Genomic DNA, 27,159 nt, shown 5'->3' on the forward strand with positions numbered 1-27,159 from the left:
AAATGGGAAGAACTAGTAGGCCACTTGGGACTGCATGCTCAAGAAGGGCCTCTCTTATGAGCTAAGACAAGCTTATTAGAGGAAGCAAGTCATGTAAAGGACTAGAAAGAGAGTTTGGTGCCAAGGGAACCACAAATGCCAACACCTTGAGTTTGGAAAACACTCAGTCCTTTAAAGGAACAGAAAGAAATTAAGTGGACAGGACAAGAGTGAGCAAGGCCAAGAAACAGGCAGAAAGGCATGAGCCAAATCTTGGCTATCTTCATAGGTCAAATATGGATTTATTTTATGTGATGGGGCCTAAGTTCAAAGACATTAAGTTGTATTTTTAGCATTATTCTGGCTGAGGGGGAGAAGTAGGAGGAAGTAGAGCAGAAAACACAGGCCATTGTAGTCTTCCAGGAAAATGAGGATAGTGGTGTCTTAGACTGGGATAATAGCAATGGAAATAGAAAGGAGAGGATGGATTCAAAAAGTATGTTATATTTTTTATTATTGAGCATTTTAAACACATACAAAAACAGAGAATAGCATAATGATTCCCCAATATAACCCAATATAACCATTCCCCAATATAACCGCAACAATCTAGCAATGCATAGCTAAGCTGAAGTAAATGATTGGCATACCATTTTATCATAAATCAGTATTTCTCAAACACTTAAAAATTTAAAAACATAGTGCACTTACATTAGTAATTACTTTGAATTGGTTAATGCAGAAATCAAATTTAAGACTGTTCTATATATGTATCTAATTTATAGATATATTTATGAGGATGTGTGTGCATTTCTAGTTGTCTTGAATGAGAATAAAAACAAGCACAATACATTGCATTTGGTTGATGGGTCCTACACCAGAATATCTGTTTTTGTTTTTTTTTTTTTGTTTTTGTTTTTGCTTTTTTGTTTTGTTTTGTTGGTCATGGGGCCTGAACTCTGGGCCTGGGCACTGTCCCTCAGCTCTTCAGCTCAAGCTAATGCCCTACCACTTGAGTCACAGCCACTTCTGGCTTTTTTCTGCTTATGTGGTGCTGAGGAGTCGAACCCAGGGCCTCATGCATGCGAAGCAAGCACGTTACCACTGAGCCAACTTCCCAGCCCCCAGAATATCTGTTTTGAAAAAAAAGCTGACAAGATTTTTTAGGAACCAGGGTAGGGATCAGAGGGAAAGTGGATGAATCAAAGACTCTAAGCTCTTCCCCTGCTTGCTTGTGCAAAAGGATAAATGACTCCAGTCCTTCTCTATAGTACTTTCAAACACTTGCGGTCTCTCAATAAGCAGAGCCAGAGGAACCAGTGACCTAGGTTGTTTCTATGAGGATTCTTGTTACTCCATAGAAACAAAGGGGCATAGAGAATTATTTGTTCGGTGTCCTTGATTTTAATCAACTGTGCAGCTAGTGAATCAGAAAGGAAGAACAGCCTGGTGCTGGAGATAGAACACCTAGACCTCATCTCTAGCTCTGGAATTTTACCAAATTACTAAACCTCTCTTGTCAGATCATAATATGACACTGGTCATATATAATCCTCTGAGGCCCAAATCACAAGTATGTGAATTTTTTTCACTAAAGATAAAGGCATCCTGTCTAATAAAAATTACTACAGATAGCTACTGAGCTCTTGAAATTTCACTGATCTAAAATGAGATGTGTTATAAGTATAACATACACATTCTGTATCTGAAAAACTTACTATGGAAAAATAATCTGAAGTATCTCAAGAACAGTTTTTATTTCCATAGAAAAATGACAATACTGAAGATACATTGGGTAAATAAAATGTATTATTAATGTCTATTTCAGTTCTTAATGTGGTTACTAGAAAAGTCAAACGAACAGTAGGACCACATTGTTTCTTTTGGACTGCATTTTGCAAATGGCTTTAAAAATACAGTTTGTACCCTTTTTTGTTAGAGTGGTTTACATAGATCCTAGACACCTTTCATTTTCCATATGAAGTAAGCAAATTGAGCCCAAGCTTGTCCCAGCAAAGAAATCACAATCCCCCAAAATGAAAAGACTTGTCCAAAGTCATATAGCTAGCAATTCACTGAGCTGAGACTGACAGCTTTGTTGAATTCTAGTTCTAAGCTTTTTTTCCCATACCATACTGCCCCCTGCAGCCCAATTGTTCTAGTCACTAGGCAATGGTGTTTTACTCTCTAAATCTCAATGAAAGGATTTTATGATCTCCTCTGGTACTGTGTGCTTCATTGGCTCACACTTCCTCCCTCTCCTTTTCTTCAGTTTGACTTCAGAGGATTTCCTCTGTCATAACTTCAATCAGTTCCCCTTCCTCCTGGAAAAGTTAAAAAGACCGATTGACAACAACACACAGTGATAAACTGCAATATCATCTCAAGCTTAGTATTTTCAGTGTTTCAAGGTGTGGAAACCCCAATTGTAAAGATATCAAAGCTGGAAACTGCCTCCTTTTACATAGAACAGTATATTTTCATAGGGCAAAACCAACAAACCAGAAGTTCTCAGTCTACTGTGGCACAGATTCAATGTGATACTGGCCAAATCATATAATTCCTTCACTGCTAATATCACTATCTACTTAATGTGGACATTAATAGGTACCTTATGTGCCTGGAAGAAAAGCTATGAGGGGAAAGGTGGTAACATATTTGAGGTATTGTGAGTTTCCAGAGGAAACACACTTCTCAAACTCAAAGCTCTCACATCAGCTTTCAATTACCTACGCACTGAGATTGGAATTCTCTGAGAAATCCAAAATGCTCCTTTTAACCATTTTTTTCCTACCTGTCTGAGCCCAGGTCTTTGTAGGAGATAAAGCACCCAATCTGACCAATTTATGCCTTACTTTTTTGCCTGTTGCCTTCTCTGTGGTGATCAAATATGCCTTATTTTCTGGCTCAATCTTAAATTTATAATTGCAGCTCATTGTCCCCAGCAGCATACTTGTATTTGTAGGCTACAAATCTTCCCATCCAGGTTGTCAGAAGAAATCCTATACCCTGTGCCTTCTGTCCAAGGAACCAGGAAACAGAGAAGAAAGCAAAATGAGAGAGGGGCAGGGAGTTGAGAAAAAAAACTGGCAAATCCTTGGGTCCTATTAAGTGGCGCTGAGGTAACTACTGTGTAGGTGGAATTCTTCTATTGAGTCTCCCTAGAACCAAAACCAGCAGGAACCCAGATCCCAGGAAAACAAGCCCAAAATAAGAACAAAGCTAATGCCCTAAAGAGGTTTTCCAGGCCACAATGAAGAGGAGGATGAGAGCAGTCACTGTAGGATGGTTCATGCCAAGAGCCAAGGGTGATGGGCCAGGTCCCAGGACATCTTGCTAGAACAGCTTGTTCAGCAGGTTCCCTACAGAGCCTCCCAGCAGTGGGAGACAGGCTGAGCCTACAGCACAGTGTCTTGCCAAGCCATTTATCTTTTATTGGCTCTAAGCCACACACACACACACACACACACACACACACACACATTTCTTTTATTTTTTCTTACATTTTTCATGTATTTCTTTTTCTTCACCCTGTAGCAGAGGTTCTCCAATCCACTCACTGAGAAAGCAAGTATCTAGAGCCTTTCTCTGCTTTCTGAAGGGAGTACAAGACCTCCTTTTATTTATACCCATAAGCAGGATAGATGGGCATCAGGAAACATTCCTAGACCACCTTTCCTTCACCTTTTGTTACAGTTCAATTCATTGGGTCTTCAATCATTTCAGAAAGATTTACTGCACTACCTTGTATGTATTCAGGCAGCTGTAATGTGCCTTGGAAGGAGACAGAAGAAAATAGAGATCTACTTATAAAACGTATATGCACATACAGCCCATCTTACTGCTTTATGAATTTCAGATACCACAAGCCACCATAGCTTCATGGGCACATCAGAAAACACGGCTTGGAATGTTTAATCTCCCAGATCATTACATTCAAACAGGTGGCAGCATGCTGTGGTTTCCAATTTGAAATGCAGAAAAAGCTAAGATTTACAATAAGTTTGCATTCAAATTAGATATTCTATGAAGTATAAAGGCTAAGCTTTTTGGGCACGCAAGTTTAAAAGTCAAAAAGAAAAAAGACAAATATGAACCAATGCCTGTTTTGAATTGGACCCTACACAGACACATATCCTCCCTACTATGAAAGAGCAGCAGAACAACTCACTTTAAAAAAAAAAAAAAAAAGCAAAACCTTGGACAATGTCCATGGGGTGGTCAGCCAGTTTTCAGTACCCATGGGAATGCACTGGATATAAAAGAGGTGAAAAGTCTACAAATAGGAGTAGAATAGTACCCTCATGACACAACTATTGTCTTTCCCAAAGCTCACATTTGAGAAGGCGTCACAGCCTTCTTTACTCTCACAATATGCCTAAACAACTTTTTTTCACCAACAATTATGCTCTTCAAGAGAGAAAAACTGGAAGAGAGCAAGGGAAGGGGTGCCACTGCTTAAAAAGAAATGTACTCATTACCTGACAGGTAACTGTAACCCCTCTGTACATCACCTTTACAATAACAATAAAAATATATTTTAAAGGAATGCTTAGCTTATAAAATATGAATTTATTCTCAAATATAGCTTATTTACTCACTTAAAAATTAAATATCAATGATATAAGAATTATGCTCCAAAATGTAAACTTTTAAACAGCAATAACAAAATGACCTCAATTAAATTTTCCACGAAAGACTTTATTCATTTGGACAATGAACTCTTCTGTGTCATAAGAGGACCAGCAGTTTGTCTTAGACCCATAGAGGAAGCTCTCACACACTCTGTGTCTTGGATTTCCTCCTTGTCCCTAGACAAGGATGTTGCAGTCATTATATCTCCATAGGGGGGAACTATTCCCTCTAGTATAAACCCCAAAGATTTTTACAATTGTCCATTTGTTAGTCAAAATATCAAGTTCCTAGATGGTAGAAGGAAGCCTGTTCTCATGAAAAAGGCCCTACCTTTCTTATTGATTCTTAACCCTTCTGGATATTACTCTTCTAATCTGTAAAATCAATGACTGAGGGGTTAGATATTTTATTATTACTGTGCTGTTAATGCATAATGCTATTACATAATAGAACCAAAAAGGAATGTTGTCTAAATTGTATTTAGGCTCTATTTAGTTCTTTCTTAAGGTTTTTATTTTTTTTATTTTATTGTAAAGGTGATGTACAGTTACATGAGTCAGGTAATGAGTACATTTCCTTTTGAACAGTATCTGTTTTTTAGGCCTTGACAAGAGACTCAGCATAATGAGCCTCCCTAATGTATGGGTCAATGGAACTGGTTCGAAATTACCTTATTGACTTGAATGGAGCCATGAAACCAAAGAGAAAATGAATAACTTGTTGTCTCCTATTTTTCCTTCAGGACTTGGAATCTATTGGAGAAAAGGGAGAAAAGGGAATCCTTGGTCTGCCAGGACTAAGGGTATGAACCTGGGATATTGTTTACATGGATCTGTCAAGTCACCTGGTCCATTTTCTTTACTGTTTGGTCTTTTATATTATATAATTAGGTAACTACCTAAGCTTCTCTTATTTGTCTTCACAACCCTCTGAGCAAGCTCCTCCTCTCTATTTCTTCCTATTCTCTTGACTTCTGTGAATAAGGAATGGTGTTTCCCCCTACTCTAGTGCCTCCTTATTCTCCGGTATCATTACCTTCTGGGCTAAAGAATGATGTTGTTTTACTTTTATTTCGTTTTATTCCAAGGGAATATTGGCAGGGTAGCAGCACAGGAATGGCAAAAAAGAGGGTCAAGTACAATCTTTATAGGCCAGAAACAAGCCTGGGAATTTCTAGAACAGAGTGATGTCTGGAGTAAGCAGTTTCCAATAATCTCAGCCTCTCTGAGTCTTGGCTTTCAGCACCTAGGCCTTGGTCTCTAAGTAGCTGACTAAAAAAAAAAAAGTAATAATATTTTAGAAAGTTGTTCTCAGCTTATGCTTTAAAGTTTGTTATGAGTCTTTTAATGATATTCATCCATTACTCCATTTCTTTCTCTATTTCTCTCTCTTCTTTATCTTGAAAACATGTATATATCTGAGGTAGAAGAGAAGAGGCTCTTCTGTAATTTATTTAAAAATCGTCTGGCTTGGAACTAATATAGACTAAGGGTAATAACACTCAGCCCTTCTACAAAATTTTACCTTCTCTTTAAAAAGTTTCTATTTAGTTAGTCCTTACAAATGCTTGATGTGGCTATTCTGATTGATGGCTTATATATTAGAAATAAGTCATTAAGCCAGATCTAGGAACATTTAACTGACATAAAGTATAACTAAATTCTGAACTCAGTTGGATAGCTTTAGCGGCTTTTTCTAGAGTGGGCTATTAATCTTTCTGAGGTATGGCGATTCTCTTTACAGGGTCCCATGGGCTCCGGAGGAGTGCAAGGCCCTCCAGGGAGACAGGTATTTGATTAATAGTAGTAAAGCCTTGATGCTTAAAATCCTAACCAAAAGGTTCCCTTGCTTTATTCAACTTAACCAAATGGGCAGACATTGCTTATAATGAAAATTGTCTCCCTCCCTTTAATAGCATAATCACATAATCTTAGCCACTCTCTTTTTTGTTTTCACACAAAAGGTTGGATATCCAGAGTCACATTTAGTGCCATGCCATGATGTGGCAATATATCTGTGGCATGATACTGAAGACTAGCAAGGCAAGCCTGCATCCATCACCTTATAATGTTTGTACATCCTAATTGGCACGTTTACTAACGAGCTTCATATTGCCTTCTGGAAGACTTTATAGCTTGCAGAGTCAGCAAGAAGCCTCATATTCCCTGAATCCAAGCAAATGTCCTGTGCTGTTTGTCCTGGATTAACATAAAGACTGGTTCCCTCCTGTGCACTTATACTTCAAACTTAATGATAATTGTTTCTGTTATAGGGCGAGAGGGGATCCCCAGGCTTTCCTGGGTTTAATGGATTCATAGGAGTTAAGGTAATATTATTGGGAAGTCCAAAACCAGGCTTGGGAAGCAGAAAAGGGAAGAATTACTATAACTAATTATAAATGCCTACATAAGAAATGAAGTATTTTAATGCTTTTTTGTATCTTGATGTTTTAGATGTCACTCTTTCTTTCATTGCATACAGCGTACTTTGAACAATGATGAAGATAGTAGCAACTTCTTAGTTGTATAATTGTTTTAAAATTCTCTGCAGGCATTGCAACCACTTATTGCTTGCCCCTGCAGCATACAGCTTCTAAGACCCTATCTGGATATTGTACTGTGTATCAAATCTGATACCTGTGTCCCTTCTTTGGTTATGTGGTGCTGAGGAATCGAACCCAGGGCCTCTGGCATTCAAGGCAAGCGCTCTACCACTGAGCCACCTTCCCAGCCCCATGAGTCCCTTCTTTGGGAAAATAAAGACACTGGTTTCCTCTAACTGACAAAAACCAACTCTAGAGGGTAGTAGTAACAGCAGACTCCCAGGCTTGCTGAAAGTGGGAGGAAACACTGAATTTTGCCACCTGCTTAGCACCTCTGGGTTATGGTATGTTTATACCTGTGAAATACATCCTAGGCCCAGAACCAAAATGACCTGAAATAATTTTGCAAAATAGAACTGGGATCTCTTGTTTTTGACAAGTTTGTAACTGCCAGCCCTCTGAGCTAGCTTATTGGACGTGGGAGTTAACTTCAGACTTAGCTGATCCTGAAAATGAGGAGTCATAAAAGGAGGATCTTTTCACTTACCTGGGTGTTGGTTCTGAGGTCACACAGATATTGGATAATAAGGTGGCAGAAATACTTGTACTCAATGTATTTCATCTTTACAGGGTGAAAGGGGTAGCATTGGCCTTCCAGGTCCAGACATTTTCACCGATATCAATGGTGCTGTGATCTCAGGTGTGACTTTTCATTGATTTGATTGAGAAAGAGAGGACACGGAGTTAAATTCTATATCCCCCTTAATTGTTAAAAGAATACTTCATCAGCCACTAGATTGTTCACACTATGAAGAGCCACTCATGGGTCCTGTGCTTGAAAAATGAAGCTAGTTCTAATCCTGAGCAGAAAAGTAGATTCCAGCTTCCCATTTTTATTGGGTCCATAAAGACCAGAATTTAGGTCTTTCTGCACCTGGACTTAGTAAATTGGTTTTCCTATTGATGTTTATGGAAGGGTGGATAACTCCAGCCCAATACTGTGAGATGCTTAAAGTCTCATGTAAATGATCCCATATATGCTTGAGCTTGCCAATTTCAGGAATAGAAAAGCATGACTAGTACTTGAGAGCCTTCAACAGTATGATGTTTAGAAAGTTTGGTCTCATATGTCCTTTTCCTAGTTACTGTGTATGCCCTAGTCTTCCCTTTGCCTTTTCCAAAGACCCAAGTTCCCAAAGTTCTTAAGGTACTTCTAGATTGACCAGTGGAATGCTTCTATTATAGACCTCTTCCACCAGGGCATCCTAACTCATTGTTCCCCATCATCAACACTCAGGTCTGTGCTTTGTCTAGTATTTACAGTTAATAGTGGCTTCCTGTGATCTATTTCCATGAAAATTAAGTTCATAACATAGTGATCATCAACAGCCTAACCCAAATAATGTACATTTGGGGCATTACAAGAGCTTAGTATCAGAAAAACCTTTCCAGTACTTACCAGACCTTAAAAGGAAAAGAAAGGAAATCCTGAGCAGACCAATTTCTAAATACGAGTAGAAGCTGGGCATGGTGGTACATACTTCTAATCCCAGTGCCAAGGAGGTAGAAGCAGGAGGATTTTGATTTCAAGACCAAACTAAGATTCATGGTGAGAGTCCGTCTCAAAAATAAACACTAGTAGAACTTAGCTGTGGCAGAATTATTATCACATGATACCATTAGCATCCAAGTGACTTGAAAAGGGAAAGAAAGAAACTAACAGCCCCAAGATAATTCCTTCTACTATGTCTCTTTTGGGGAATTTTGTGGCATTTGTAAGCTTCCACTGTGCTGTGCTTACGGAATTTTCTTTTATTGTAATGCCAGGTTATCCTGGAGACACTGGTGTACCAGGTGTCCCAGGTCTTAGAGGAGATGAAGGCATCCAGGGCCAGCGTGGCCCTTCTGGAAACCCTGGCCTTCCAGCCTTAACAGGTGATGCAAACTAACTCACCCTCTACACAGAATAGTCCACTCTGGTTCCTAGTATCTCATGCTAGACCTCTGGATCTAGTCATACACCTAGATAAATGTAAAGAAAAAAATCAAGTATAGTTGGTAGATTCTCCCACTGACAGCCCAAAGCTAATGTAGGCAGGGCTAGGGCCTAGGTGAATGGCTTTCCTTTGACTTAAATGATTACAATACCCAGAGTCTCTCACTGAGGTTTATAGCAACCAGAAGCCTGGACTGAGCATCTAGAGTCCTGTTACTCATTTGTAGATGTGCCATCCTAACTGATATTTGCCAATAAGATCTGACAAAATGCCAGAGGAAATTTCGTACCCAGGCTCCTCTAGGCACTCAAGCCCCAAGTGGCCCCCAGATGCTATGGATTATACCCTTAACACAATGGATCGTCAGCAAGGTCATTCTATAGTGGCAAGCAAAGAAAGAGACTGCCAGAGTCTGGGATCAGAACTATTCCAAATAGGAAAGCTCAGGCATGTAAGCTAAAATTCCCAGCTTCTAAATCCCTCCGAGTAGAACCTCTATAAGGATGCTGATGTTTACAAAGTAGTCTCTGGGACGAAGTAAAGCTATACCTAGCACAAAACCAAATGAAATGGAGAAGAGGCTAGAGACTCAATGCTTCCTCATCAGTTCACCACCAAGAAACTCTGCCTCTGCTCTCTCTCTTCAACCTCAGTTTCCCAAGAGGTTAGAATTGATCCATAAGGGCCATTCTAACTCTGATGTAAGAGATGGAAAAATGGTTTCCCAGATGCTATTTTTGAGTTATTTATTACATATGTTATGGATTGGAACACCCTTGAAGAGCCATTTGACATGATGAACATTTTTATATGGTTTGTATCTTTCCAGGTATACCAGGTGCCCCAGGGCCTCAGGGATTTCCAGGCCTCAAGGGAGACCAAGGAAACCCAGGACATACAACAATTGGAGCAGCAGGCCTTCCCGGCAAAATTGGTTTACCTGGCTTACCAGGAGCAATGGGTCTACCTGGTAAGTTATTTGTTTCTTTCTTTGGCCTTGAGATCCAGGTATTGCCCAGACTGAAGAATAAGCCATAATGGAGCATTTCACCATTAAAACAGCTAAACCGGAACACATCACTACATAGGGACAGCAATGAAGACTACATCCTTGCCAAGTTTACCTCTATTGATATGAATTCTAGAACTGGGTGTTTCATCAAGCAGAAAGCAACCTAGAACCACTGTGAAAATCAATTTCTGTACCTGTTTGCCTTCTTTCACCCCACTCTGCTCCAAAAGTCTGGCTTTTTACCTCTTAGAGAGGCATTGGCTCTTTTGAGCTTCCATTGGCTTACAGGGCTCTAGTAGACTGGGCTGAGATCCCAAGAAAGAAAAAGCCATAGCTGGCTGCAACCTTGTTTTTAAAAATTCAGTGGTAGAGCACTTGCTTGGCATGTGTAATGCCCTGGGTTCCATCCCCAGAAATAGACAGGTAGGTTGGTAGATAGATATAGAAGATAGATAGACAGACAGACAGACAGGGTGGGCATGCTCTCCTTAGATCCCTAAGGTTGGACTTCTAGAATCCTAAGAGAAGACTAAGGAAAGTTTGATGAGAACTATTAAAAGGCATGTTTCTTTGTGCATGTGTCATTTTACTCTAAATCCACTGACCACTACTCCATGCACCTATTTCTTCTTTTGCCCTAAAGAGGCTTTCTGGGGTTAAAAAAAATGGAACTCTTGAATTATTGAAAGTACTTCGATCATGTGTAGTGTTCTAGTACAGTGCTTGGTTTACAGCAAACATTTTGTGTTACTATAGTAAATTGAGCAACCAAGAGGCCTGCTGGTTCCTTGCCACAGACTTGGGCCAAATCTTGGGTATTTTTGTAGCTACTCAGTGTGTTAATCTTCAATCGCTCATGTGGTGCCGGGTCAGATGAGCCCTCAGGCTCTATCATCTGACATGATTTTTGTATTTCTAATTCCTACAGGCCCAGCATTTAAGACTGAAATTCTGCATGACACAAAGCCAGGGTTCCCTGGTCTCCCAGGAGAACAAGGTCAAAAAGGAGAACCAGGCCTCAAAGGAATAAAAGGCAAGTTTGACCCCTTGAGTTTCACTGTCCTTTTAACTCCTAAGAGAAGGTTTTATGATAGAAATTGAACAAACCTTAAAAATATAATTCAAAGCAATCTAGGATCCTGAGTTATGATTATTGGATTGTAAGGGGTGCTACCATTAGGGCTTTAAGACAAACTGGAATTGAGGTCACACAGGACAAAGTGGCTTGAAACCTATTCTTTCTATTATCTCCACCTCTAGAAAATTGTTGCCAGCAGCCAAGGGTGCTAACCAGCACTACTTTTCCTAGTTTGCAAGATCAAGGCTGGATACCATTTATCATCTCCTTCAGCCTAAAGGACTCTAAACAGGTCAAGACCTGAAACAATGAAAAAGCCAACTAGCTTTAGGAAAACAAGTTGAATCCTCACTGTTGCCAAGGAGCTGATCAATGAGCCTAGCCTTCAGCTGCAATGCTTCTCTCTGTTTTCTTACTGTGTTGAGCCCTTTTTCACATTCCTACTCCTGAAGGATGAGGATCAAATCAGTCCAGTTATTGTGCTTGTAGTCCAGGACAGTGTAGAGGAAAGGTGAAACTACTGACCAAAGAGAGATTTAGAGGTGGTCTGGCAGCTTCAGGAACCTGAGATCATGACTCTTCTGTCTAGCTTCAAGTAGAGAAGTTCCTCTCTTTTCTCATTACCCTGTCATATCACTGCTTAAGTATGGGAGCGGTGATCTGTTTCAGTCTTAGGCCTTGACCTAGTTCAGCTATTTTACAAATCTTGATTTCTACTATTCAGACCTACAAAAGACTCTTTGAGGGGAAAGGACATTTAATTGCAAGTGTGGATTTTTTACGTTAATTTTGGCCCTTCTCTGGCTCACTACAGAGCTGATATATTTCTTAAAACCTTTCTCTTTTCTAACATAGGGACAATTATGCTACCCGATCTGAATTTCCCTGGAGTCAAAAGGATTTTGTCTAAATCTGGAATTATGACAATGATTATCAGTCCTCATTGTACATGATAATCTCCTAGATAAGGTCATCAAATGTAGATTCTGGCCTACTAAGAGTCTGATGAGTACTGGCATAGGGCCCAGAAAGCTGCCTTATAAGCATATGTCACAGGTACTTTACTCAGGGGATCCAGTGTCAAACTTGAGAAATACAGGTTGAGTATCCCTTATCCAAAATGCTTAGCACAAGTCTTTCATATTTTGGATTTTTGGATGTTCTGTTATTTGCATAGGCCTTACCAGTTAAGCATTAATAATTTAAAAATCCAAACTGTTTCAAATTCCAGAGCACTTATGCTCAGTCTTTACTGTTTGAAGAACAGATTATTCCCTCATTCCAGTATTATCAGTTATCTAAAAGTAAATAGAGGTTCTAGATCAAAGAGTGCCTGCTTGGCAAGCATAAGGTCCTAAGTTCAAAGCCTGCTATCACCAAAAGCAAAAAGAGATCTTTCAGGATCTTAGGGAAACGTAGACATATCCAGATTGTACATATTAGAAATGGTATGGGTGGTTGCAACAGCTCTGGACTAGTGACTCCTTGACACCTGTTCGAAACTGCTTAACTGAAATCCTGATCATTGGCCTATTTAGCATTTGTTGCATGTGAGCATATCAAGAAAACAGACATTTTGGTGGAAAGAATCTTTATGTAGCTTGGATTCCAGATTCTCAGTGGGTTTTGACTCTTGCTGCACATTGGACTAACTGAGGACTGGGCTTCATCCCAGACTAGCACAGATATACTCAGATAGATAGTTCATTCAAGTCACTGCATACTATTTGATGCCTTCCAAGGAAAGTTTTTCAAGTCACAAAAATAACAACTTTTTCTTGAAATCTATGTTCACTTTTCTTGATGATGCTGTCTGCTTTTCCCTCAGGAGACTCTGGTTTCTGTTCTTGTGATGGTGGTATCCACAATGCTGGACCACCTGGAGAACCAGGCCTACCTGGCCCACAAGGTCTCATTGGCCTTCCAGGCCTTAAAGGAACCAGAGGAGATCCAGGCTCTGGGGGTACACGTGGCCCAGCAGGGGCTCCAGTAAGTCTTGCCTAATTTTGGCCCTGAAAGAGTAATAGAAACTCAAATACTACTCACTCCTCACCAGTCATTTCCTTTTACATAAAAGAAAGAAAGAGATAAAGTTTTAGATTTCTTTGGTCTGTAACAAGCCTGACCAGATGGTCTCTAAAGTCCCTTTCTGCTTTAATCAGCCTTCTACAAAACTGTTTACATTTGCCTATCACCATGCTGAGCCTTGAACATAAAATAGGAATTGAGATAAGGCTTTGATCCTCAAAGACTTCAAAGTTTGAAAAGAATATAGAAACTATCCAATCAGTATCCTAGATGATAGAATCAAGACCCCAGCACAACACCAAATAGATCTAAGCACAAAATATATCTAAGGGCATGATATAGGTCATATCTCTACTAGGTGTCAGAATTCTGTAATGTCTGCAACTTCTCACTTTGTCTCTTTGCCAGGGTTTATTTGGGCCTCCGGGTCATGCTGGCCCCAAAGGAAAGAAGGGTGAACCAACAGCCCATAGAGGATCTGGGTTGCCAGGTGAGAAAGGTGATTCTGGCCACCGGGGGATCCCTGGGATAACAGGAGTACCTGGAATGGATGGAGTGCCTGGCTTACGAGGTCTACCAGGCCTTCGGGTAAGTTGATCAATCAGTGCTGGGTGATTATATCTATCAACCCTCATACCTAACTTGGAGAAGTTATGAAGCCCAATCATGAGACAAGGCAGAAAAAGAAGAGTCCAGAGCATTGTGTCTTTGACTCCATTCTTTTATACTCTGTAAAGTGGGAATCTTTTTCTCAAAATAGACAGTATCTCACTTGACAGACCTTGTCACTGACCATATCAATTTAAAATGTCTCACTTTCTCAATAGCTTTCATTTTTAAGTGATCCAACTGCTTTCTGCAACCTCAAGAGTTTGGGTGTTCAACCTGTTTCCTGGCCTTTCTCCAACCACATCTAGAATTTTTATACTCTCAGATCATCCAGGGTTAACAAGACTCATTCTCAATAACATAACTCTGAGAAGGTAGAGAAGAAGATTGATTGCCACACTAGAGTAACAGAGAATTTTCAATAAACCCAAAACCCTAGAGACTACCTACTCTATGGCCAGAGGGCTCTTCACGTAAGTCTCTAAGATGGACTTCCTTATTTTTTGTTGTTTAGGGAGATGATAGACATGGATTCCCAGGTGAAAAAGGGCTCCCAGGACTTCCTGGTGAAAAGGGCCAACAGGGTCCACCTGGATCCCCAGGAACTGGACTTCCAGGACTTCCTGGACCTCGTGGGCTTCCTGGAGATAAAGGAGTGGATGGAATACCAGGGAAACAAGGCCTCCATGGGCCTCAAGGTGAGTCACACAATCAGATGATTTTAGACTTGAAAAATTAACTGCTTGCAGAGAGGCCGTGACTCCGGTGACTGAAATGTGTGAAAAAAATTGTTGGCTATGCATACTGCTTTCAATCCTCTTAAAAGTTTTGAGTGTATGTATGTGTCTGTGCATGTGCACATACCTGCCAGTCCTGGGGCTTGAACTTAGGACCTGGACTCTGTCCCTGAGCTTTTGTGCTCAAGCTGGTCCTTTAACACTTGAGCCATAGCTCCACTTCTTGCTTTTTTGTGGCTAATTGGCAATAAGAGTCTCAGAAACTTTACTGCCCAGGCTGGCTTTGAACTGTGATTTAAGGGTTTTAAGTAGAAAAATGATCATACTTAACTGTGGTAAGCTTAGAACATGGAACAATATAGATTTCAGCCCTGTTTAGTGGAGGACTTACTAACAGAAATCTAGAAATACCATAGAGCTGCCTAGGTACAGTATGAGCTCATAACCCTTGGGTATGTTCAAGGACAGGGTGAATGACAATTTGTTACAAATGTTATCATGATAATTACTGTAATACTACTACAGTAATAAACTGTTTTCTAAATTACACCATAATACCATCAGCAGAACCTTTCCCAATTGATGGAATCCTGTATTAGAATCGCTTGCGCCTAGCTTAATCCTTATGGAAGACCTTGACTCCTTACTCTGTATATATTTTCTTTCCTTACTTGCATTTCAGGAATTAAAATAGGTGACTGTCCTATTTATATTATGAGGGCTCTCTAATAACTGCTCTTCTTTCATACAGCCACAACAGTTTTTCATCCTAACTTTTGTTCTGTGTTCCCAACTTCTGTGTTTCTATCAGTTGTACTATACTTCTTATGTTCATCTAACGTTTGAAAGTTTGAGATTATCCCTTATACTTCCTTTGAGATGCCTTCTATGTTCTTCTTCATTCTACTAAACTCTTATTTCTTACCCTGTTTATCAAATACCTATATGCTTTTGGTTGGTTGAGTGGATGGATATATACATACATACATACATATATACATATATACATACACACACCTAGATGGAGTGAATGACAGCTTCCTGAGTAATTTGCATCTCATACCTTCAGATTTTACCCATTCAAATCTATGGACATTCTATTTTATGGACAACTCTATGGACATTCAATTCTACGGACATTCAATTTTATGGACATTGATATCATTTTAATATTTGTAGTGTACCAATACCATCATGTTATTATCCTAGCCCAAAGCTATAGCTGATACCTGTTACATAGAGGACAATATCCAAATTCCTCAGCCTGGATTTCCCAAAATTCTCTAAACATGGACACAAACTGACCCTTTGACTTTATCTGACATTCTTCTTAATATAATCTAAGATGCTAGTCTTCTTCACTGTATCCAAACACAAGTATGTTCATTTCCAGCTCTAAGCTGACATTGATGTTGCCTTTTTCTAGAATGCCCTTCCTCTTTTCTCTGGGTAGTCATGTCACATCTGTCTTCTGAGATTCAGTATTAACTTTATCTGTTCCATTAAGTTTTCCTTTGACTACTACAGTATGTGATTCCTACTTGAATTTACATATCCTTCCATTAATGTTTCACATTTCCAAATTATTTTGTGAGTTTTCAGAGTCACAAATTATATTTGGGGTTATTTCCAAATTATATTCTGAGTAACATTTATAACTATATATATATATATATAATTCCAAATTATATTGGGAGTAAATTTCTTACCTTTTCAACTCACCCAGCATAGTTCAATGTTCCACAAGAGACTAGTTCTATAAGAAAAGGCCTTCCCAATAACCCAGGGACTATTTTCTTGAACCTATTGCTCCTCCTGTTACCTTGTTACCTTGAAGAATTACAAAACAGAAGACTATTGGGTTCTATAAATTTTATTCATTTTAAATTTCCTTTTGTGAGTTATTGTAATAAGCACATAATGTAGGCTAAAATTTGATCACTTAAAATGATTAAAACCAAAAATTAATTTCACAAAATTCTATGAAGTCTGTGAGGGATTTTTTGCAGTGTTAGAGATTGAACTTGGGCATTATGCATGATGCTAGGCAAGTACTCTACAATTGAGGTATAGCCTCAGCCTGGATTATCAGTGTCAGTCTGTCTGTGGGAATCTTGGTATCAAATAAAGCTTTATTTTCACTCAGTTTCCAGTAATATTACTCATGGTCATTCCATTGCTCATCTACTATTTGATGAATTTGTACCCTAAGTCAACCCATTTTGTAACCATCTAGGTAGTAAAATGAGTCATAACATGGCACCTATAAGCTTACACACTTTTAAATCTCACAGATGTTATCAATATCACATCTCAACTGTTTGAGAACTGGCTGAATGAACAGAAAGACACCTATGCATCATTTGTATTCTTGACCTCACTAGTTCCCAGACATAGAAATTTCTCAGGAACATACTATTACAGTAAGCTCTAACCTGGAAGATGCCTTGTGCAGAAATACCCTTATTGTGGGGCTGGGAAGGTGGCTCAGTGGTAGAGGGCTTGCCTTGCATGCATGAGACCCTGGGTTCAATTCCTCAGCACCGCATAAGTAGAAAAAGCCAGAAGTGGAGCTGTGGCTCAAGTGGTAGAGTGCTAGCCTTGAGCTGAAGAGCTGAGTGACAGTGCCCAGGCCCAGAGTTCAAGCCCAGGACTGGCAAAAAGAAAAAAGAAAAGAAAAGAAAAAGAAAAAAAGAAATACCCTTGTGTAGTGCATAGACTTTTAAAACAATAGCTTCATTTACATCATGAACTTTCCTTTTTTACCTTTAGTAACCACATATAACTCCTCAAATCTAGCTTTCTCCCTATGCAATGCTAGAAACAAATGGCCTGTAAGATACAGACATTTTCAGTGGAGTCATTCTCATTGCTACAAAAAAAGAAACTTTAAGATGTTGTTTCTAAATATGCCTAATCCTTCCAGCATTAGCCCAGGCTGGGATAGCTGTATTGCCAGGAAAAGGAATGTGGTCATTAGGAGGCTTTCAACCTAGTAGTGTGAATTTATTACAAACCCCATGCAAGCCAACAACTGGCTGTTTCCAAAGAGGCTCTGGCTCCAGATGCTCCTATGTAATCCATCATCCTGGCTATTACTGCAGTGACTACTGTGTGCTTAATCTTCTGTAGGTGCCGGCACTTCACTCAAGTGCTGGTTGGTGGGCATATCTGGATGGTAGACAAGAACTTCTCTCAGGCTCAATGAATGTCTCTCTTTGGTTTAATTTTCTTCTTTACTTGATTGATATAGGTGATTGTCACTGCAGGGAAAAAGTTGGCAAAGGAGAATTAGACAGGAAGGGAGCTAGCTAAGTCTACAAATTCTCAGATACCCATGTTGGCAAAGTGTTCCTTCCTTTTGCTCACTTTTGTCTCCAGCATTCACAATGACCTGAGCACCACACGAGAGCCCTTGTTTTCAGAAGAGTGATGGAAAGGCTAACAGTGCCAACTGACATTGTTTCAAGGGCTCTCCAGCAATACCTCCAAGGGCAGTACAGAAGGAAATGCAAGTTGATAGTTTGGCTAATCTCTATCTTAAGTACCAACATTTTACAACCTTTAATTTTTTATCTTTAAGTTCTTGTACAAAGTAGTCTCTAATCAACATAACAGGTTATGAGCGCAATACATTTTGATCAATGTCATCCCATATCTTCCAACCTCATCCATCCCCTCATTTCTTCTAGTTCCATTTTCACTTATGTACATTGAATCTTATGGCTTCGTTCTCCCATCTTTAACTGCGGCTATAACTTACCTTGGAAAGTACCTACAAAGATCCACATATGTCTGATTTCTAGTTTCAGAACATTTTGATGTTAGAATTTTGATTACCAGAGGCCCTTTTTATTCTAAAGGTAAATTCTGGCGTGAAGGGTGAGAATTCTGAGTAATTCTGATGGCAAGCCATTTTGTACTTACAAAGCAGAGCATGGACAGAGCTGGTTTCTGCTTGATTGAGAATGATCTGAATTCAACAATGTCAAGCAGAAAGACAGGGATATTAAGAAGCAAAACCCACGTCAGCATGCAGTGACATCCTTGCCTTCTCACCATTCTTAAATCTCTGTATGCAGTATACAGGTGTAGTGTCATATGCAGGACTTGTCTGAGGCAAAATAGACAAGAAAGTACATCTTTGGGCTGGGAAGGTGGCTCAGTGGTAGAGCGCTTGCCTTGCACGCCTGAGGCCCTGGGTTCGATTCCCCAGCACCACATAAGCAAAAAGAAAAAAGCCGGAAGTGGCGCTGTGGCTCAAGTGGTAGAATGATAGCCTTGAGCTGAAGAGCTGAGGGACAGCGCCCAGGCCCAGAGTTCAGGCCCCTCAACCAGACCCCCCAAAAAAGAAAGTACATCTTTGAAGCTGGGCGCTGGTGACTCATGCCTGTAATCCTAACTACTCAGAAGGCTGAGATCTGAGGATCAAGCTTCAAAGCCAGCAGGGGCAAGAAAGTCCGTGAGACTCTTATCTCCAATAAATCACTAGAAAACCGGAAGTGGCGCTGTGGCTCAAGAGTGCTCTCCTTGAGCTGAAGAGCACAGGGCCAGCACCCAGGCCCAGAGTTCAAGCCCCACAACCGACAAAAAAAAAGTACATCTTTGAATTCTTCTCCCCATCATACCTGGATACTTATTTCTTCCTGTCCTGAGAACAGTTCTTTTTTGGGGGGATCCGGTCGTGGGGCCTGAACTCTGGGCCTGGGCGCTGTCCCTCAGCTCTTCAGCTCAAGGCTAGCACTCTACCACTTGAGCCACAGCACCACTTCTGGCTTTTTTCTTTTTGCTTATGTGGTGCTGAGGAATCGAACCCAGGGCCTCAGGCATGCAAGGCAAGCGCTCTACCACTGACTCACCTTCCCAGCCCCAGTTCTTTTTTTTTTAATAGGTGAAAAGAATCTATTAACCTGATCTGATAAATCAGAAATGAGTAGCTTCACATTTCTTATGTACATTCTACCTGGATATATTGGTATTTACTTAGTTTGTTTCTTTTTTCTGTTGTTGTTCTTTTTTTTGGTAGGACTTGAACTCAGGATCTGGGCACTGTCCCTGAGCTTTTTTGCTCAAGGCTAGCACTCTACCACTTTGAACCACAGCACCACTTCTGGTTTTCTGGTGGTTAATTGGAGACAAGAGTCTCAAGAGCTTTCCTGCCTGGGTTGGCTTCAAACTGTAATCCTCAGATCTCAGCCCCCTGAGTAGCTAGGATTATAGGCGTGAGCCACCAGCAATCAGCTTCTTCCTTCCTTCCTCCCTTCCTTCCTTCCTTCCTTCCTTCCTTCCTTCCTTCCTTCCTTTCTTTCCTTCCTTCCTTCCTTCTTTCTTTCCTTCCTTCCTTCCTTTCTTTGTTTTCCCAGTCCTGGGCCTAGAACTCTGGGTCTGGGTGCTGTCCCTAAGCTCTTTTTCCTCAAGGCTAGCAGTCTACCACTTATCGCTTTTTCTGTGATTAATTGGAAATGAGAGTCTCCCGGACTTTCCTGCCCAGGCTGGCTTTGAACTGCAATCCTCAGATCTCAGTCTCCCCAGGTGCTGGGTCCTAGTTTAATGTGTTGGAACCAATGAGCTATAAAGACAGTTGAGGCCAGGAAACTTTGTGTGGTGTGTCCTTCTCATGACCCATTATAAGTTTGTTCTTCAGTTTCATTCAAAGGACTCACATTCCAGCAGAACATAGGATTCGATCACCCCCATTCCTCACTTAAGTATCTCATTGTGGGGTATTGCCTATATTTTCATAGATGGGAAATAATTCTCAGACATAGCTGTGCCTTCACAGTCTCTGATAATATGGAGAGAGTGTGACCACATATGAAGGAGGACCTAGGTCTATATGCTTCTCTTTACATTACAGTGAAAAGATTACAGTAAAATCCTGAAGAAGGCAAAATATTGCTCTCAGGTTACAAAGTAGTATACTAACCTGATAGAAGTAGAAACCAGAGAATGGCTTTGCTGGAGCTCTTCTGAATATTCCTCCTTAAGAGAACCGTAACTTCTTTAATGATCAAGTATCAGGGTGCCACACGCCATGCTAAGTGCTTCTTGTACTGTTTCATATAATCCTCACAAACACCATATGAGGTAAGCAGTTCCCATTTTATATTTGAGGCTAAATACCTCATCCACACAGGCAAGAATTAGCAAAATGAGGGTACCAGTTCATGGCTGTCTGTTTTTTAAGCCCGGTATAGCCAACATATTATTCAATTCTTAACCTTGATTTATGATTGAAATAAGTGGGTTAAAAATGCCAAATATTCATATTGGAAAATATATGTGGAATCAGAGGAGTATTGGCAGCCAGTTGAGTAAGCAGTCTGAATCATAGGCTATATACATCGTTTTTCACAAATGCTATTTGTAATTTATTTTAAATACAGGCAAATGTCCTAGCAGTTTATTGGAAGTGTTGAATCAGTAGTTGAAAGCAGACCTTGGGGTATTGTTTTAATGAATAGGCGGGACTAATTTTGATTAGCATAGCAATTGTTTTTAAGTGGTACTTGAAGAAACCCACAATTTGTTCGCAAGTATTTTATTGAATCTCCCCTCTGTGATCATGTAGACTCTTTATTTTCATTATGAATGAACAAGGAAGTATTTCCTACAAGAAGGGTTAGGCATGCCAATTTCAACATCCTGAATATCAAAACTGACTAGCCCTTCTTCTGAGTAGCAGAGTTGGTCATTTAAATTAGAGGTGGAGGGAAGTATCACTATTTGTCATGACTAAGAGAATGACCGTCAATGCTTACAGGCATATTATAGGCATACTGTTACATTTGACCAAGGAAAATCGATAGGTTTCAGTAGATGCCAAATAAAGTGTATTAAAAGAACCCGATGAGCAGGGCACTGGCAGCTCATGCTTATAATTGTGGCTACTCAGGAGGCTGAGATCTGAGGATCACAGTTCAAAGCCAGCCCAGGTAGGACACACTTATCTTCAATTAAACACCAAGAAGCTGGAAGTGGAGCTGTGGCTCAAACCCAAGGACCAGCACACACACACACACACACACACACAAAGAACCCCATGACCTGAAGATTCTTTGCTCATTCCAAAAAAAGGATAGGTGTGAACTAGAGGGGTCTTGGCTTCAACTCCTCCAATCTTGAAAGACCCCCGGCGGCGTGGGGTGTCCTTCAATCTGAAGAGACCCTTCCCCAAGGAACAACGAGACCACTTGTGCGGATGCAAACAGCAAGAGGTTTATTCGGGCAAGCCCTCGGCTCCCAGGTGCACTCAACCTCGAGATCCACAAGGTTCGGGTTGAGTGTCTGAGAACCGGTTACACGGGTACCCGGGGCGACAAAGTCTATCGGGAGACTTGCGTGCCGAGTGCTTGAAAGCACCCTCTTTTTATGGACAGCAGAAGCGAGGTTACAGAAGCGAGATGCGTGGTTACAGGGGGATGATTGGTTAATTTCAAATTACGCTCAGGGTGAGGATTGGTCAGGTTAAGCTAGCCAGATGGGGTAGGTGGGGTTGGGGGAAGGCTGACGTGTCGGTACTTGCCCGGACAAGTCTGTGCGGGTCGTTATGCACCGAAACTGTTCGTTCCCTAATTTTGACAAGTGATTTACTACATCCTGCCCTACCCCGCTATCAGGGTTAAGTGTTACAGGAAGGAATGTGTTGGTCGGCTATTTTACCGGAATGCCTGGTTTTAAGGCATGTACTAGGGTCAGGCTAGGGTCTGCAGGCGGTGACTCAGAGGCTCGAGGTTTCGTTTCCTGGTTAGCGGCCTGCACTTATCCTGCCCCACCACCCCCTTAGGTATGCAGGGTAAGGGGCAGCAATTTTCTTGGGGTACCTAGTGGGCAAGCACGGGCTGGGGTCTTTCATTCCCCCATTTCCTTTTGCCTGAATGAAATCCTTCATTCACCCGACGTTTCCTCCGTTAATTTAAGCTGATGATATTGTTGGGTTAGTACTAGGGCCTGTACGACCGATAGTCGGTCTTTTACAAATTGTATCAGGCGATTTATAATGCAGGGACCTAAGGTAAGAATTAGTGGTCCCATTAGGGAGGATAACAGGGTAGCGAACCATGGGGACTTGTTCCATGATCCTTTGTATCAGCTGTACTTGTAAGCTCCAATTTTAAGACATACTCATACCATTTGCTACATACTTAAACTTTCTGAGGTTTGTCTTCTTTAAAGACAATTTTTACTTTTTAAATCCTTTTTTATCCAAAGTGGATATCAATTTTTTTCCCAATTCCTTTTCCAAGGCTTTTTTTACTACCTTCTTTACAATCCCTTTTCCAAGGCTTTCTTTACCACCCTCTTTCTTTACAATCCCTGAGCATCTTTGTAGCTGTAGTTTAAAACTGCACAATTTTCCTTTTGCTTGCGGAACCTTTATCTTAGAACAGCCTTAAGGCACCACTGTGATGTAGAAGCTTGCTAGATTTTAAGGCTAAGAGTATTACCTCCATTGATAACACACTCAGGTTATTACCATACCAGAGCCAAACTAGGCTGTGACCATAGAGTGGATTTTCAGTCACTATGCACTGGCAAGCAAGCCAGTGATATCCTTGTCCCCAATATCCACTGTGGGAAGAGAGGGTTTTTGGATATCACCCAAAAGAATGTCCCACAAGATCTTAGATTTAGCAGCAGTCAACCAGGAAGCAGACTCAGGTGATGGAATCTTTAGGCAGGAGTTTCTCCAGGTGGCTGTCAGGCAGTCGTTGAACTCAGCAGCAGCAGCAGCAGGATCTCTTAGTGGCTCCAAGGGACTGTCACACCTCATGCTGGGCTGTAAATTCCTACACAGACTGGTTAAGGATACATTGCATAGGCTTGGCAGGCTTTGATCCTGCTGGTTTTTAAGATCATTAAACAATAGCCCAGGACAATTTACCAAAATCACAACTTTTTTACTAACGAGATATTTTTGTAAATGGACACAGAAGGCTCAGAAGGTTTAGTCTTGTAACCATCTCTGACAGATGCAGTCTCCACACCTTGCATATCAACAACTGTTAGCACTATTTTGCCTCATTTTTCCAAAACTGACTCTGGACCCTTGCTCTTACAATGGGGGTAGAAGGGCGAAGGTCAATCTTCTGTAACTTCTTCAAGCTGACTTCAGGGGCGTTGATCTTACCTAGCCAGGAACCTATAACCTTAGCCCATTTTATAAAGAGGCCATCAGGGTTAGATGTCATTAAGAACAATATTTAACCTTTGACAACTGTACAGACCTTTTCTCCGGCTACAGCAGTAGTGTAGCTTGTTTAGCACTCTGGTTTGCAAAAGCATCTTCCTAGATGGCTTAGGAATGTGATCTCAACAATGCCTAAGATGCCTAAGTTACCTTTGCAGGCCTTTAGACAGATATTAATAGAAACACACTCAGGTTTGCAAACTTTTTCCTGAGCAGATGAACTTCATGTAACTAGTGTCAGCTCAATTAGAGCTGCCAATTAGAGCTTTTTGGCACATAAAGGGGTTGAGATTTAAACTATCCCCCACATTTTATAACATTAGCTTTTTACTATCACAGAGGTCTGGCAAGTTCCTGTCCCTTACAAGGTAGTCATGAACATTAGGCATGCTTCCAAACTTTCTTCCTATGACCTCCCGGCTCTGACCAGTTTTGAAAGGCCACCCACAAATGACACTAGGATCTGACATTTCTGCCATCCAAGCAGTGGCTTACTGCCTCTGGATGCTCCTCCATTGCTTTTGTCCCAGGAGTGTCTTCTCCACATTGGGATAAATGCCTTATTGGCATTTCCCTTTAGCTGGTTGCTGGACTCGAACTCAGGGCCTGAGCACTGTCCCTCAGCTCTACAGCTCAAGGCTAGCACTCTGCCACTTTGAGTCCCAGACTCGGGGCTTGAATGCTGTCCCCTAACTCTTCAGTCCAGGGCTAGTACTCTGCCACTATGAGTCTCGAGCTTGGGGCTTGAGTACTGTCCCCTGACTCTTTAGTCCAGGGCTAGTACTCTGCTGGCTGAATAGAGGTGACAGTCTCACAGGGACCTTTTTTTGCCCGGGCTGGCTTCGAACCAGTTTGCAGATCAATGCGTCTTATAAAAGGCCACTTTACTCCAATTAAAAGCAACAAGGTGGTCAACATAGAAGTAGCTTTTAAGCATGCTCTTACCTGAAACTTATTAAGAGTCAAAGTTACATCTGACAAACTTGTAAGAATCCTCTGTGCTTTGCTCTGGGCTTGCTGGAAACTTAAAAAAACCTATAAGAGCAAGCTAGAATAGCAATTATTTTGGTAATTTTAATTTTTCCCTTTGTGCACATTGAGGCCAATGTCAAGAACAATTTTACATTTAAACTTTATATCCCAAAATTCATTTTTAATTAATTTTTTTAAAAGCCTCTTATTAATCACCTTTAATATTTTATACTTTAGTTTTTATTTGCGTTTTGAAAAGATCCCTTGAAATCTTGAGGCCAAGTGTCACTCATTGCCTCTTGGTTGCTTGTTTTAAGGCAGACACACATTAAGATTTTTAAACTCAAATGACAATTGTTCCTTAATGCAAAAATTACAGTCACCTTTACTATACCCCAAAGCTAGTCTTAACACCTTTATAACTTTTAAAAACATCCTAATCGTAAAACATAATTGAAAGTAAGCCACATTATACAAATAACTTTTTGTGTTAACACATCCAAGGGGAAGTTTTAGCAATACTAATCAGGTCATCACATCACTCATTTTAACCATCATGTTTTTAGTGTCTGACTGCAGAGAAAGGAGAGAACAAAGATGGGCCGTTCGGCCCCTTCTATGGAATGGGCACACCCAATCTGACTCTTTAGGGTTAGATGAACTGCGCTTGTGCCAGCTTACCCTCTTTCACCCTGCGTGGACTCCTCCCAGGGCTTGTCCCACCATGCATGGCCAGCTGAACTGCACTTCTGCTTGTTTACCCCTTACCCCTAAAGATAGGTCTTCTGTTGGTTTCTAAGTTTTTTCTCCATCTCTTCTCTTGGTTCTCGAATGAAATACAGTTTTAGACAGACAGAACAGGTAACATCTTTGACAGTGTTAAACTAACCTTTATATTTAAATTTCTAATATTTATCCCCAAATTTTAGCCAAGGGAATTAGATCCCAAACAGCCAATGCATTTTTGTTAAGCCAGATAACTTGATTACAGAATAAACAGTCTTATGTATTTTAAAACATTAGTCTTTTAAAATACCAGATTTTCTAATTTGCAAGTTAAAGAATCTTTACAAAGCCATTTAAAACAATGTGAAGATTTTTTAAAATCTTTGGTAATGTCCAAACCTCATAACCTTTTGAATTTTAAATTTAAACTCACCCAATTGTTACAGCATGCTGACAATTCTTATCTTTGAACATGTTCACAGACACACACAAAGCACTCACACAGATCTTAAAGCACGCAAAAATCAAAATCAGTCGTACGTACACCTTTTAAAGTTCTTAAACAAAAATTTAAGACAGTATTTCTTTTAACTAGGTACCTTTGTTGGGCTTTATTTTCCCAGAGCTTGCTTATCTAGCAAGGCAATTCACTAATTGGTCTTTTGAATCCCTTCTGTAGGAGGAGGGCTGGGGGAGGGGGTCACCTAAAACTAAACTGTCCAGATTTTTACATTGTCAGGACTAGTTGAAAAAGTCCAAACCAGTCACACAGCCTTTTACACCCTCCCTGCTAGCAGCCTGCACAAGGAGAAAATGCAGCCTGAGGCTTGAAGGGAACCAAACTAGCCCAATAACCTTCCATGCCTCACAGGGAGGGTGGGCATAGCAGGTCTGTGACCCAGCCCAGCTGGAACTTTTATTCCCCCAGAGATGTTTAAATAAATAACAAAAACACAGATAAACACAAAAACCAAGGATCCACATTTAAAACTGGTACCAATTCTAAAACAGGACTAGACAAGAACTGAAGGCTGAGTTGGGGACTAATGAGCTCCAGTTTATACTGGAACTCTGTGCTGTTCTCACTCAGCAAGCTGAATCCAGAGGCTGCTGATTGAGCCTGTCACACTCACCCAGAACTTTTCTACCCCAGAAAACATAAAACAAACACACACTAAAGTTAACAATACAACCAAGTGGCCACAAAGACAAAATCAAGTCTCAGTGAATGGGGCAACATCTCACCACCATTCACTTACCAGGGGACTCAAACCCCCTATTTACCTCCGGAGGATTTTTTTTTTTTTTTTTTTTTTTTTTCCTGCAGACGTTGACCCAGGGGCCTTCCAAGGCGGAGGAGAATTCCCAGTCATCTGGGGCAAGGGAAAAGAAAAATCCCTAGCGGCCGTCCCCTCAGACTGACAGGTTCTCCCCCACGCTCAGACCCCCTGAGCCAAGGCCCAAGGCTGAGATCTAACTGGGGCCACTCACAGGTGGTCAGTGGCAATTTTATAATTGACAAACAAGCAAGTTCCTAAAACCTGACAATCTAGGCTCGGGCTGTCCTTCCAGTGCTGGGGGGTCGCGACAGTTTGCCCCATGCTAAAAATTTTAACAAACACAGAAACAGTACAGACAACAACACAGACAACAC

General features: G+C 40.7%; 1 protein-coding gene across 1 annotated transcript in view; it reads left to right on the top strand.

The window, feature by feature from the left end:
• Col4a6 (collagen type IV alpha 6 chain) overlaps positions 1-27,159 on the top strand; it is a 76,177-nt gene that overhangs the window by 19,120 nt on the left and 29,898 nt on the right. Inside the window, exons 11-20 of the mRNA XM_042690014.1 lie at positions 5,357-5,416; positions 6,358-6,402; positions 6,887-6,940; positions 7,787-7,856; positions 8,984-9,091; positions 9,983-10,123; positions 11,094-11,198; positions 13,072-13,232; positions 13,680-13,859; positions 14,395-14,578. Of these exons, the coding sequence (XP_042545948.1) occupies positions 5,357-5,416; positions 6,358-6,402; positions 6,887-6,940; positions 7,787-7,856; positions 8,984-9,091; positions 9,983-10,123; positions 11,094-11,198; positions 13,072-13,232; positions 13,680-13,859; positions 14,395-14,578 (1,108 nt within the window). The remainder of the gene's footprint in view (positions 1-5,356; positions 5,417-6,357; positions 6,403-6,886; positions 6,941-7,786; positions 7,857-8,983; positions 9,092-9,982; positions 10,124-11,093; positions 11,199-13,071; positions 13,233-13,679; positions 13,860-14,394; positions 14,579-27,159) is intronic.

This window comes from Dipodomys spectabilis, unplaced genomic scaffold, assembly GCF_019054845.1.
Source record: "Dipodomys spectabilis isolate Male_0828 unplaced genomic scaffold, ASM1905484v1 ptg000132l, whole genome shotgun sequence".
Lineage (NCBI taxonomy): Eukaryota > Metazoa > Chordata > Mammalia > Rodentia > Heteromyidae > Dipodomys > Dipodomys spectabilis.